The sequence below is a fragment of the Phascolarctos cinereus genome, unplaced genomic scaffold (assembly GCF_003287225.1).
Source record: "Phascolarctos cinereus isolate Bilbo 61053 unplaced genomic scaffold, phaCin_HiC Scaffold_5;HRSCAF=322, whole genome shotgun sequence".
Taxonomy (NCBI): Eukaryota; Metazoa; Chordata; class Mammalia; order Diprotodontia; family Phascolarctidae; genus Phascolarctos; species Phascolarctos cinereus.
The window spans coordinates 375,819,673-375,834,294 of record NW_027555958.1 but is presented as its reverse complement, the minus strand read 5'-3'; the positions used below and the strand labels follow the sequence as shown (position 1 = coordinate 375,834,294).

Genomic DNA, 14,622 nt, shown 5'->3' with positions numbered 1-14,622 from the left:
ATTTGCCCAAAGTCACACAGGCAAAAAATAGCCAGGTCAGGTTTTGAATCCAGGTTTTCTAACCCCGAGTTCAACACACTATGAACATCTGAAAAGCCCCCAAGGTCTTTTGAGATTGATTCTTTTTTCCTTTCCTGTGTGATGTCTTGTCCCACTAGCCTGACTAATGTGTTAGGGGCTTAGGGAGATGTACATTGGGATGGGGGCACCATGGAATATGAACAGCCCCAGTGAGAAGAGCCCAGATTAAGTCAAGCCTCAGTAGGGGAGGAGAGGCAGAGAGGTCAGACGGGACTATCACAAGAGTTAAGGCTGGGTTATTGATAAGATCCTTTCCTAGGCAGCAACCTTGCTATTCCTCTTCCCCCAGACAAGAGATGTCCCAAAAGAAAGCCAGCCTTTTCTCCTTATCAAATCCCTCTTTGGCATCAGCGTACAGGGAGTCCCCCAAGAATTTGAACTCAGACTTTAATGGAACCAAAACCCCACCCCATCAATAGTTCCAGCTTTGGATTTATAGTCAGGATGAAATGGGAGGGAAGTGGGCCTCTGCTCAGAGGGTTGAGTGAGACCCCTAGAGGGTCTTAAAAACAAAATTAGAACATTGTCTCTAGTCTAAAATGGGGAGAAGGAAGATCAGTTAAAAATCTTGAAATACCCAGGGTTTTTATTAAGGAACTTTGCCTCTAGGAGGCACCTCCATAAACCGTTAAAATACACAATACAATTTATCCTTTGTGTGAAGATTTGACAGACAGGTGGGTCTATAGATAGAAAGGGCGGTTATTTAATTACTTACTATATACCACGAACTGTGCTGAGCAGCAAGGATACACAGCCAAGATAGTGTCTGCCCTCAAAGAGCTTACATTCTTTTTAAAAAATTTAATGTATTATTTTCCCCCAATTACATGTAAAAAAGATTTTAACATTCATTTTTAAGAAGTTTTGAGTTCCGAAAGCTCTCCCTTCTTCCTTCCCTCCCTCCTCCTCTTCCCCATGGAGAAGGCAAGCAATTTGATATCCATGTACAGTCATGCAAAGCATATTAAGGAGTTTACATTCTGATGGGAGAAGACAGGCAACCCACAAAGGGGACCTGGAAAAAGATGAGGAGGCAAATTAAGAAAGCGCTGCTACTCTCTTTCCTCCCCCAATTCCATCGCCACTCCTGTGGCATATGCCTCAGTGTCTGAAAGTTTCCTCCTTGAGTGTGATAATCCTAAGGCCTCCAGCTCTATTTAGAGTATATGACATTTAGAGGAGGCAGGAAAGAGGAAACCTTTGCTCAGTCTCCTCTGTGTGATAACTGGGATAGTTGTGTCTTTGCCAGAATGGGGGGGGAGGGGAAGTGGAGCGGGAAGACAGAGATTATCAGGAAAGGCTGATATGGGAACAGCTCTTGGCCTCCCTTCCATGACACCTCCTCCTTGACCAATATCTTGGAAAAGCTGAGGTGGAGAGGGTTTCCTCTGGTCCCTAAGGCAGACAACCTCCTTCCCCTGCCACCGAATCTCTCTAATGCTGTTTGACTTTCCTTTTGGGGCCTTTCTCTTGACCCCCAGCACCCATCAGATTCGATGCTGCCTGGACAAGATGAACGTCATCTACAAGCAATTTAAGAAAGCCAGGATGAGGCCAGGTGAGCAGCTGAGGCACAGGACAAGTGACCTTTTCAGCTTCCTTCATTCACCTAGTTATTGAGGCCTCTTCCATGCCTAGTACAGTGTGAGGCTGCAGAGAAGCATTAGAAGCTCTTGCCTTCATGGAGCTTACAGTCTAGTTGGCAGGGGATCAAGGTGGGAGGTGATGTGATCTGTTGTGGCCTGGTCGCTCAGGTGTATTGAGTGATGTGGTCGTGAAGGGCTGTGAGTAGAGGGGAGGAGGGAGATCAGCAAGGGCTGGAGACCAGTGAAAGCTTTGTGGTAGAGTTGGCCTTGAAAGATGGATGGGAAGACTAGAATGTGTATAGGGAAGGAGGGCATTGCACGGGCAAAGGCCAACGAGGTGGGAATAAGGGTAGCATGTTCAGAGGACAGCACTGACCCAGTTTGTTATGATAAGTAGGTTAATCTGGCCAACTGGAAGGAAGATAAGACTGGGATGTGGCTATAAAGTTTGCAAGGTAGTTTAGGCCCTGTCACTATTGTGGGAGTGGGAAGGGCAGTGTGGCGTATTGAAGAGAGCACTGGATTTGGATTTGGTTTTGAATTGGATTTGGGTTCTATCCCTGGCTTCCTTATTCACTGGGTGTACAACCATGACCAGCTCATTTAGCCATTCTGGGCCTCAGTTTCCACATCTATAAAATGAGAGAATTGAACAAGTTGGCTAGCTCTCTAGGGTCCCTTTCGGCTCTGGCATTCTGTGATGGGGTGGGGAGGTATGAGTATTAAAATCCAGCCCTATCTCCCAGAAGTTCATCCCTACTTATTCACTAACCTAAAACCCCTTAGGACACTTGGACCAGACTTCTGCCCAAAGTGCCTCTCTTTGATACTGGTAAAGTCTTACCTCGTAGAAGTCTGATGCTCAGAATCAGAATTATTGAATCTCAAAGCTGAAAAGGATCTTAGAGGTTAACTAGTCTAAAACCTACCAGAAACAAGAAAGTTATTGACAATATTTCCAACAAGTGATCATCCAGTGTTGGCTTGAATACCTCTAGTGATAGGGAGCTTACCACATTAAAAGGAGCCTATCCCACTCTGAAGTAGTTCTAATTGTTAGGAAGTCTAAGCCCAGGGCTCTTTTTACAATGTAGGATTATAGATTTAGAGATAGAAGAAACTTTTCAAAATCATCTAGGCCATTTCCCTTATTTTAGAATTGAGGAAACTGTGGCTGGAGAAGTTATTAGCCTGAGATTATAAAAATAGCAAGTGGCAGAGTCGGGATTTGAACACAGTCCGAGCTAGGTGCGGCCTAGATTTAGACCTGGAGTGAGATAGATCGAGTTTAAATTTCAGGGCTGGTGAACCCATGGCTTCGAAGCCACATGTGGCCTTCTAGGTCCTTGGGTGCAATTTTTTTTGACTGAATTCAAAGTTTTACAGAACAAATCCTTGCATTAAAGGGATTTGTTCTCTGAAGTTTGGATTCACTCAGAGGACTGAACTTGAGGACCTAGAGGGCCACATGTGGCCTTGAGGCCACAGGCTCCCAGCCCTTGTTTAAACCCTGCCATAAACACTAGCTGTATGACCCTGGGCAAATCATTGAAATTCTCTGGGCCTCAGTTTCCTCATCTGTAAAATGAAAGGGTTGGACTTGATAACGTGTTACAATGTTTGGCACGTAGTAGGTGCTTAATAAGTGCTTGTTCCCTTCCCCTAAATCTGATCCCAGTAACTCCAAATTCAGCCCTCTTTCCTTTGCTCCCAGCTGCTTCTTTTGTACGTATTGGAGACTGTATTAACTATTAGAGAACAAGGTCCTGAGGGCACATGACAGGGAAGTGGGAAGTTGGGAAGGAACACCAAAAGTAAGATGGTGGGGAAACCCCAAAGATGGCACTATCCTCCCTGAGATTCCCGTTAGCCTGGAAAGTCATATTCTCCTAGAAGACCAGCAGAGGGCAGCATTTCCTAGGGGAATAACCAAGATGGCCCTTCAGTGGTTGCAGAGGAGTTCAGGCCAAACCACTGGGAGGGTCAAGAATAATAAATAATAGGGGCAGCTAGGTAGCACAGAGGATAGAGCACCGCCCCTGAAGGCAAGAGGACCTGAGTTCAAATACTGGTCTCAGACCAAACACTTGACACATACTAGCTGTGTAACCCTGGGCAAGTCACTTAACCCCAACTGCCTTAAATAATAATAATAATAATAATGAATAACAAATAGATAAAAGCAAGCTCTTTGAGAAGAGGGATAATTTTGCTTTTTGTCTTGCTATCCCTGAGCCTGCCTGTCGCTGTGCCTTGTAGATGCTTGCTAAATGTTTGTTGAAAGATGAATTATTCTGCTGTTTTGGACTGAAGTGATCGTTATGGCGGACCCTGTGCTATCTTATTAAACACCTGTGTTCCTAGTTGAATGAACATGCTTTGCCTCTGCCCCAGGGCTCGCTGGACAGTCACTTTGATGAAAACTGACTCCGATTCCACTTTCTGCTCTTGTTTGTTTAGGGTTAGGCTACAATGAGGAACAAATCCACAAGCTGGATAAGTGAGTAATGCGATTGTGTGTGGGCTGGGTGGCTGGGAGGGGAACCGAGGACCCAGTATTGGGGATGGACACATGCACCAGCCTCCCCACTTCCTTCCTTGGTCATTGGCGCCCCCTCGAGGTGGTGTCAATTTCTGTCACTCCATGTCGCTCTTTCTAACACTGGAAGGGCTGATCTGGGCAATGGTAGATTGTCTGGTGTTAAGCAGAGTGTCTGGGAAACTCTATTTGCAATCCTGGTGCAACATGGGACTTTTTAATGGCAGTGATGATGGCAGGCATTTATGTGGCACTTAGCAGTAGATTAAGCATTTTATATGCATTATTTCCTTTGACCCACAAAATCCAATATAATAATATAAAATAATATAATCTCCTTTGAAATGAGTAGTCCAGTTAGAATTACTACCATTTTGCAGATAAGGAAACTGAGGCTGAGATGAAAAGACTTATTCACCAGCTCAGAATTTTGGAAGGGTCTGGATAAGCTCATTTAGTCCAACTCCTTTATTTTTCGGGCCAGGGAAGTGAGGCCCAAAGCAGGGAAGTGATTTAGTCAAAGTCACATAACCAGTTAATGGCAGAGCAGGGTCAGGACCCAAGCCTCCTTACTGCCAGTCCAGTGTTCTTTCCCCTGGAGTTCCTGTCCTGGTGGTGGTTGTGGGTGATGGCTGTTATTGCCCTAAATCTGGCACACCCACACAAAGCCCTTGGTGCCTCCCGTGGCCGGCGGTTGGATGATGCCTCCATTAGGAGGTAGGTCCAGAGGTTCAGCTCGCTCCAAGCCACAGAGCGAGGAAGCTCAGTCTCCAGCTCACTATTTTCAATCCTCCTTCTAGCCCTTTGTTGTCCTTTCTTCCATAAAATCCTGCTCTAGTCCACTCATTTCCTCTAGGAAAATATAGCAGTGTTGGAATTTATAATCATGAGACCTGGCTCTGACACTTAACTAGTTGTGTGACCATGGATATTATTCTCTCTGAGTGAGCCTCAGTCTTCTCATCTGTAAAATGGGAGTAGTGATACTCGTCTTACCCACCTTTCATGAGCACTGTGAGAAAATTGCTTTTGCTGTTGTTCAGGGGTGTACAATTCTTTGCCACCCCATTAGAGTTGTCTTGGTGAAGATGCCGGAGTGGTTTGTCATTTCCTTCTCCAGCTCATTTTACAGAGAAGGAAACTGAGGCAAGCAGGGTAAAGTGACTTGCTTAGGGTCACACAGCCAGTAAATGTCTAAGGCCAGATTTGAACATGGGAAGATGAGTCTTCCTGATTCCAGGCCCATCACTCTATGCGCTATGGCACCACCTAACTGCCCCAGGAAATTGTTTAGACATTCTTTTGTTGGGTTTTGGTGTCATGTAAGGGGGCAGATGTGTCAGCCTGACTCACCTTCTCCTTTGAGATTTTTAGCCTTTTTTCTCCCTCTTGAATGTAGCACCCATTTAGAGACAAAGTTTTAGATAAATCTGTTTTGACAATTCCATATATTATTATGTTATTATTACATGTTATTACCACCATCTCTATGATGATGACTGTGACTAGAGATTCTGGGGTTTAAGGAAAGGGACCAGCTTTCTTTTTGGTGGTGACTTATACATTGCTTTCTGCGTTTTGTTTTTTAGGGTGAACTTTGGCCATTTGGCTAAAAGACTCCTGCTGGTTTTTCAGGAGGACTGTGTGCAGAAGTATCAGACAGCTGTCCTCACACACGGCAAGAGGATGAGGTAATGGGCGAGCCCAGGATTCCTTCCTCTCCCCTGAAGCATCCCTTCCTTATCACAGTGCTCCAACATCTGGAGTAAATCATTCCAGGCCACCGGACGCCATCCTGGGCTCTCAAGGGGTCCGCTCCCTTCCCTTCCCCCACCAGCCCCGCAACATAACTCTTATTAGGGGCTTTGTCTGAGAGGCCTTGAGTGAAAATCTCCCAGAATCCCTGAGTCAGAAGACCAGGGCGGTTCACGGCCATTAAAGGCGGTATCAAGGGAGTCAGAGAACGAGGCAGGATTCTTCCTAGCCCTCCCCAACATGCCGTCACCTCTATGATGTCATGGCCCTCTTTGAGAATGAAGGACAAATGACAACAGCAACATGCCATCCTCTGCCCTAGAGGGGCTTTGGGCGTCTGTCCAGTCCCTTTTAGATTCTGACCTCCCTGCTCTTTTTCTCTGACCAGGAATGATTTCAGACTCAGCTGAGTATAGTGGGAGATGGTCCCATTAAAGAATCAACACAAATCGATAGGATATAGAGCTGGAAGGATATAAAGCTCAGAGGCCATCTATAAAACCCTTTTGTTGTACAGATGAGAAAACAGAGGCCCAGAGAGGTTAAAGTGATTTACGCAAGGTTACACAAGTAGTTAACATGATCTTGAGGAGAGAGAGCCCTGGACTGGGAGACAGAGCTCCTCAGTCCTGCCTTGTGAAACCCTGGAAAAACTCAACAACGCGTCAACCCTTTATTAAGCGCTAGACAGAACACCAGGCTTGGAAATCGAGAAGACTTCTCTTCATGAGTTCAAATCTGGCCTCAGACACTTACTAGCTATGTGGCCCTGGGCAAGTCGCTTCACCCTGCTTGCCTCAGTTTCCTCATCTGTAAAAATGAGCTGGAGAAGGAAAAGGCAAACCACTCCAGTATCTTTGCCAAGAAAGCCCCAAATGGGGTCACAGAGAGTCAGACACAACTGAACACCAACAACAATATCACACTTGGGATACAAAGACAAAATAGTCTGTCCTTAAACATTTACATTCTGCTAACCTTTCTAGACTTTGGTCCCTACCACCACAACCACCTCCACCCCCAAGGCCCCTCCCATTTGTATCAATCAAAAAGTATTAATTAAGCACCACTCTGTGCCAGGCAGTATGCTAGTCTCTGGGGATAGAAGGAACTTATATCCTTATGGGGAAGACAGCATATACACATATAAAATAATTGGAGGGGACACAAAATGAGGACTGAAGGCAAAAATGAAACCAGCCTCTCTTTATGGAATTTACATTCTTATGGGGGAGACTATACACCTATATACACACATACATAGACATATATACGGTATATCTATATGTGCAATATATACATACATGCATACATACATTACATATATATAGTATATTTACACATGCATATATACATCTACACATACAAAGCATATACCATGTATTTACACATGCACATATATACACATGTATAGTATATATACATATGTATACATACATAAGCATATACCATATATTTACACATGCACACATATACACATGTATGGTATATGCATATATGTGCATACATATATAAGCATGTACCATATATTTACACATGCACATATATACACATATGCAGCATATTTACACTGGCACACATACATGTATACATACACATAGTGTATTTATGCCTGCACACAGTTATGTGCCTATATATATATATATGCAGCATATACACGTGTATATATATGCATACGTATATATTATATATATAGCAATGGGGCCACAGGTGGGCATCAGGAAATGATCTTACAGGTCTGCCCAAGTCTTCTTGTTCTGTGGGAGTTAAAGGGCAAAGCTATGGGCTCTGAACATTTTGGAAAGGGGAAAATTTGCTAGAATAGTGGATGTACTCTGCTCTCAAGCATTTCACACGCTCCCCCCAAACCCCCATCCTAGATTTGTTTAAACTGAGGGTTAGAGTCTAGCCTCTGAATTCATGGTCATGCATATTGTGATTCTCACTGCTAAAGAGAAAGGCCATGAGGCAAGTGGGATCCCTCTCCCCCGACATCGCCATCATAATGTGATTCCTACCACATGATGATTATGGGAGTAGAGTCTAATATCAGTCAAAATTCATCATCATTATCACACTGGGGTCTGTATGAGTGAGTGCACATCTGGAAGGGCAAAGGCATTGAAGAATGTAAATGGCTAATTATGGGGATACCGGTCCCGCTGGGGGCCCGGTATGGGGTCATTGGGACAGATGTGGAATGATCAGTCCTCTTTTCCCTGTACATACTTTTGGCCATGAAGCAATGCACATGGGAAGGCGGGCTGAACTAGACCCTGGTGGAAAGAAGGCATGGCAGTGTGTCCCTGAGTCTTATTTGTGGATTTTGTGTTTCCCTCCTCCCTAGGATGGTGCATGAGACAAAAAAACATCTCCGACTGGTCGGCAGCTCGGTAAACGCTTGTAAGATAGAAGCCCAAGAAGCCCAGGGGCAGCTCAGTAAGGTGAGGTGCCCTTCAGCAGTGCCAAGTGATACTTGACAGCCAGTGACTCCTGGGGTCATCACGTCCACCTTCCTGCCTTGGAACAAAACTGCCCTGCACTCAGACCGGACGGGTTTAGTTTAGGGGCCACTTTCCAAACCTAAGCCAGGGAAGTGATATTTCTAGATATGTCTTATGGGTGATACCTAAGCTGGGGTTGGGGAGGAATAGTGCTTCCTGGGACTGCTTTTGTGAGGCTGTGACATCCCTAGGTGGGAAGGGTGGGACCTGTCTGGGGCCCATGCCATGTCACTCTTCCAAACAGAGGCCTTGTGGCTTCTACTTATCCAGGTGGATTGTACTTCAGATGAGTAAGCCCCATTCCTTCATTTTGCACAGGGAAGGAGGTACAAGGGCTTCCACCCTTCCCTGGCTGCTTGGTTTTGGGTGTGCTCAAAGTGATGAGACCAGAATAAGGACACCAGCCCTGATGAGCCATCAAAGGTCTAGATCAAGGATGTGTTCCTTCAGTGAGGAACCCTCCCACCTGCACTCTCCAATGGAAGCAGCTAGGTTGCTGGGCTTGGAGACAGGAAAACCCCAGTTTAAATCAGGCTTTAGGCACTTAATGGCAGCATGACCCTGGGCAAGTCACTTAACCTCTGCCTCAGTTTCCTCAAGCACCGACCTCCCAGGGTTGGCATGAGAATCAAATGAGATGCTATTGATAAAGCATTTAGCACAGTGCCTGGCCCACAGTAGGTGCTTAATAAATGCTTGTTTCCTTCATTCCAGCAGACACAAGACTATATTCACAAACATGCACACACACATTCTACTTGTTTCAGAGGCTAGAGATTTCCCTGATCTAGATGTTCTCAAAAATCCACACCTTGCTTTCCCAGCAGATTGTTTATGTTGCAGCAAGAGGCGTTTAGGTTAGGTAGAAGGAAGAACTTCCCAGAAGTCTGATGACTGAACACTCACAGAATCTCCCTCCCCAGAGGCTTCTAAAACAGGGTGGATGCTCATCTTTCCAGGATGGAGGCAAGAGAGATCGGACAAGATGGCCTTTTGAAGTTGCTCGCTGTGATTGGAAGCTGGGATATATAGAGATCACCAAGCAAGCTAAGGAGTCGAGTAAATGGTTTTTTTTCCCTTTCAGGCCCTGGACCGATTATCTCGTCGGCTTTGGCAGGGCAGAATGAAAGCAGCTCAGAGTTCTCCCCCTCCTTTTGCTGCTTATTCCAGACCCCTTCCGAAGGACCTGGTTCTCCAGTAAGTTTGAGAGGGGGGCAGCCAGGTGGCTCAGAGGTTAGAGCACTGGGCCTAGAGTCAGGAGGATCTGAGTTCAAATCAGGATTCAGACACATACTAGCTGTGTAACCCTGGGCAAGTCACTTAATGTTATTTTGCCTCCAAAAAAAAAAAGTTTGGGAAGGCAGGGCAATGGAAGGAATACCATTGTCTTGCCTTAGGTTAAGTCTGGGTTTAGGGAAGTTCTCATGGCATGGCAAAAGTAGACAGAGCACTGTTCTTGGAGTAGACCTGGGTTCAGGTCCTGCCCTAGACATTCACCAGCTATATGACCCTGGGCCCTATTTCAGTTTCATTTTCCTCATCTGTAAAATTAGGGGGTTGGACCTATTGATCTTTCTGGTCCCATCCAGCTCTAGATCTGTAATCTAGCAATCTAAATCCCATGATCCTTTGGGACCAGCTCTGGAAGGAGCTGGATCCTCCCAACCCGCCCTTCTGGCTGTGGGATTGGCTCCCATCAATCCTGGCCTGAGCCTTGACTCTTTCCTCTTGGTTCCTCACACAGCATTCAAGAACTCCGAGAGGAGATGAAGTTACTGGCCTTTGATCTCCAACATAATAACCGAATCATTGAGAGGTAAGGTCGTGAAGATCAACAGCATTTGTTTTCAGATTGAACAGCCACACCTACCTGGTCGGGAAAGCAAGCACATCTCAGATTTCCCCAGCCACCAGATAGCAGTTTTGGCTATTTCCAGGTTATCGAGCTAACCGCAATGAATTGTTGACCTTTCTATTTAAGCTTTAAAATCTGGGAAACCATCCCAGAGTCAGATCAGAGCTGTGGGGGTGATTTGAGTTCCAGACCAGCCTCAGTCACTTGCTAGCTGTGTGACCTTGGGCAGATCACTTTACCTGTTTTACTAGTTTCCTGACCTGTAAAATGGGAATAATAACAGCACCTCCCTCCCAGCATTGTGGTGAGAGCCAAATGAGATGATAGTTGTAAAGAGTTTACTTAGCACATAGTAGGTGTGATATAAGTGCTAGCTATTATTATTCTCATCACTTGAATTTTTAGTAAGTACGTGAGGTCATGCCTCAGTCCTCCTTCAGGATGTCATGACCCACCCAGCTCCCAATAAGCTGTGGTCAGTCTGTCTTTGCTCTTGGGACAAATTCTCTGACGGTCTATGGATCAGTCGAGTGGGGTTGTCATCTCTATAACATCCTCTGTATTAGGAATCAGCATAATACGGTGGCTAGAGTACTGGGCTTAAGGTCAGGAAGCCTGGGTTCGAATTCCCTCTCTGATGGCCAAGTCACTTAACTTGGAATTCTCCCTTGTCTTCTCTGCTTCCTGTTCCCTGGCTTCCTCAGGACTCAGCTCAAACTTCCCCTTCTGCAGGAAGTCTTTCCAGTCTTCCCTTCCCATTAGTGGCTTCCCTCTGAGATTGCTTTTCATTTACGCTGTGTCTATGCTGTATGTACACGGTTCTTTGCATGGTGTCTCCTCCATTACATTGTGAGCTGCTAGAGATCAGGGATTATTCTTTGCCTTTCTTTGTATCCCCAGAACTTAGTATGGTGCCCTGCATACAGTGGAGCTTAATAAATGCTTGTTGACTGGCTGGTCATGACCTTGCCCCCTCTCCTTTCTATTCTTCTAAGCTTTCAGGGAGCAGAAATGATCTGTAAATTGCTTGTCTTCTGCATGAGAACATCTAAAATATGCCTTTTGTTTACAGGTTAAGTGGGGTCCCATCTGCCTCTGGGTCTTTGAGAGCTGAGAGTGATGTGTGGAATCCTGAACCTCAAGGGGCCCTGGGCTCATCAACACTGTAGGGCTGGGTCTGGCCCCATCTTTTACCTCATCCTACTTCCCCTCAGGCCAGCAGGCACCAGCATTAACTCTCATGAGTTTGTTACACTATGAACCTACAGCACCCAGGAGTCCATCTCTTCACGGAGCTGTGAGACACTCCAGATTTCTGTGCACCAACACTGACCTCTGTGTGTCATCAAGGTTTGGTCCTTGCATAGCCCTGTATTGTGCCCTTCAGCTCATGCCAGGGACTGGGAAACTGGGGAGAAAAGGTTGAGACAAACCCTCCCTATCTCCTTCAAGTTCAGAGGTTTGCCCTCCAGGGAAGAGGGGAAGAGGTTTTCTGTGGATGCTGAGCTAAGCTTCAGTCTTCTTCCGCCTGAAAGTATCTGATGATAGACAATACATCACTTTACTCTGTCTTATTTCTCCTTGAGCCCACTGGGTTCTGGTGAGAAGAAAAACCCAAGCCTCCTGGCTATTCTTCAGCCTAATTCCAGGTCAGTACAGTCAGGCTGTAGGAGGAAACATCATCATCCCTATAGAGTGAGGACTGAATTCCTGGGCTGTCCCACACACACCTCTCTGGGAGGCTTCAGAAGGGCCTGGAAAACACAGCCTTGCCAGCTAGCTAGAGCCCACATGCCCCAAGTCTGAAGGCAATGGAGAAGTGGCCCCGAAGGACCACAGGAAAAGGACCTCAACCCTACTGAATAAACATGGCTTCACCCTTCTGTTTCCTTGTGTTTGTTGGCTAAATACAAGACCTCTGGAGAGAGATCTCTAATGAGCCAAAGGGAAGTGGGAAAAGGGAATGATGGCAGAGTTGGAAGCAATGAGAAATGAGGGTGGGGCCCCTACAAATCATATCAAGGGACATTCCCTGACATCATCCCTCAGCCCTAGTTGCTGTCTCTCTCCCGAATGATTCCTGCTTTGAGTATTCCCTCAAAGAAGGAACCTTTCAGGAGACTGGCTGCCCACTGGTCTACTGATGGGGAAGCCTCCAAGGGGATCCATTCTGATCCTTCGGCCTTGTCATAGCTGTCTAGCCGCTGTTTTGGTGAATGGCTTCAGCTCGGGTGTTTAGTTTCTTTCATCCCACCAATAAGCTGCAGCATGTGAGAGATTCGGCCTGATGCTTTTCCATTCTGAGGCTTCACTGATCTCTGTGAGCTTCCTAAGGATTCCAGCTTTCCCTGAGGACTGATCCAGGGAATCTTGTGCCTGGCCCCAGAGATTTCTCTTTTACTAAATCAAGACTTTCACGGATTTCTGCTCCCTGGTTTGAGACACGGAACCAACCCCTTTGGCATTTTTTGGTCCATAGACTATAGTTGGAAGGAGCCCATAGTCCAGTTTCGCTCATCTTTTACAGATGAGGAAGTTGCCCAAAGAGGTCCAGCCTTTCCCAGTATCACCCAGGGTAGTCATCACAGGCAAGATTTGAACTGAGGTCCTTTGACTCAAGAGATAGAGTCCTTTCCATCATATCACAATGTCTCCCTTAGTCAGACAACTGTTGTACCTGATATCTAATTAGGTTTTCTGCCTTTTCCCTTCTCCCTTCCAGTCTAGTACCTGTTCCTCCTTTCCCTTATCCTACCTGGGTCATCTGTACATAAAGATTTTACTTGTAAGTTTAAAAAGGCCATTTAATTTAGAAAAGATATACCAGGCTAAAGTAAATGGAAGATCATATAAAAGATTCCAGTACAGAACTGAATTTCTAAGCTATTCTAGCCAGCTAATTTATCTCTGGATCTAGTTTGAACTCCATGGTCCTCTGGTTTCTGGCTGGTGGTGCCTGTGACCTCATTAGGACTCCCAAAATATATGGGAGTCTTCCACCCCAAAGTACTCAAAAACCTGGGCCCTCTGGACTGAGTTTAATCCCAGGTTTACTCTCAGCCAATCAGGAAGATGCCTGATTGCTGGCCAGCTTTTGATAATCCACCCTCACTCATAATAATGTGGCTAGCTAGAAAACTCTCCGTCTATCCAGAGTTGATCAGGTGGAGGAAGGAAAGAGCTGTGATAAGAAGCATGGAATTTAGACCCCACAAATCTACCAAGCTTTTCCTATCTTCCAGAAAATAGAATGCTTCAACCTGACTCAAATTTGCCCCTAAGGTTCACAAAAATACCTTTATTACTACTAAAAATAACTGCATACACCTAGTGCCTTGGGGTTTTCGAAGTACCTCATAACAAACCTATATCGTAGGTAGTGAAAGCATTTTTCTCCCTATCCTGAAGCACAGAGAGTTAGTTTAATTGCCCTTGGTCACACAGCTAAAACACATCAGATTGAGGACTTGAACCGAGTGTCCAAACTCCAAGCCTAGTGCTGTTTTCCCTCTAGTTCCCTGACTTTCATCATATTGCCACCCATGGAAGAAGAGGCAAGGCATCACTTCCTTTCTCAGCTGTGTGGAAGCTTGGAGCCCTGGGAAGAAAGGATTTGCTGTTTCCTACTACTGAAACCACATTAAAAATTATTTTTTTAAAATTTTAGGTCAAGTTTTAAATATTGGGGTTGAATAATGCTTTAGGTCATTGTCTGGATTTCTTCATTTTATCAAAGAGGTATTCAGGGGCAGCTAAGTGGCACAGTGCATAGAGCACCAGCCCTGGAGTCAGGAATTCAAATCTGGCCTCAGACACATAACACTTATTATCTGTGTCACCCTAGGCAAGTCACTTAACCCTAATTGACTCTCAAAACAAACCAAAAAAAGGAGGTATTTGGGCTCACTTGAGTTCAGGATCCAGAAAATCCCTACATTTGGGAGTTGGAAGGGATTTCAGTAGCTCTCTAGTCCAACTAATTTAGATTAATTGTGTAAGCTTCTTGCAAATCCAGAAATTCCCAGATTTTATGGGGAAATCCAAATTGGCTTCAGGCTAAGGTCTTCTGCTAACAGCTCTTTCTTCCCAGAATTGATTTCTCCCTTTTCTTAAAGGAACCCAGGCCCTAATTATCCCTGCTAAGCTGAGTCCCCTAAAGTACGGTTTGGGGCGGGGGGGGGGAAGAAGAGTGGTATATTCATTGAGAGAAATGGAGGCCCAAGTAAGAAAACTCACCATGTTTAGAATGAAAAGGAAAGCACGTTGGTAAAATATGAATCCAGATAGGAGTAGTATTAA

At 45.4% G+C, this 14,622-nt stretch overlaps 1 protein-coding gene across 4 annotated transcripts in view; it reads left to right on the top strand.

The window, feature by feature from the left end:
- Positions 1–12,206, top strand: part of IKBKE (inhibitor of nuclear factor kappa B kinase subunit epsilon) — a 33,027-nt gene extending 20,821 nt beyond the window's left edge. For all 4 annotated transcript variants that reach the window (XM_021003093.2, XM_021003095.2, XM_021003096.2 and 1 more), the window contains 7 exons: positions 1,566–1,642; positions 4,131–4,170; positions 5,799–5,900; positions 8,312–8,408; positions 9,553–9,665; positions 10,213–10,284; positions 11,396–12,206. In XM_021003093.2, the coding sequence (XP_020858752.1) occupies positions 1,566–1,642; positions 4,131–4,170; positions 5,799–5,900; positions 8,312–8,408; positions 9,553–9,665; positions 10,213–10,284; positions 11,396–11,492 (598 nt within the window). In that variant the 3' untranslated portion in view covers positions 11,493–12,206. The remainder of the gene's footprint in view (positions 1–1,565; positions 1,643–4,130; positions 4,171–5,798; positions 5,901–8,311; positions 8,409–9,552; positions 9,666–10,212; positions 10,285–11,395) is intronic.
- The last annotated feature ends 2,416 nt before the right edge of the window (positions 12,207–14,622 follow it).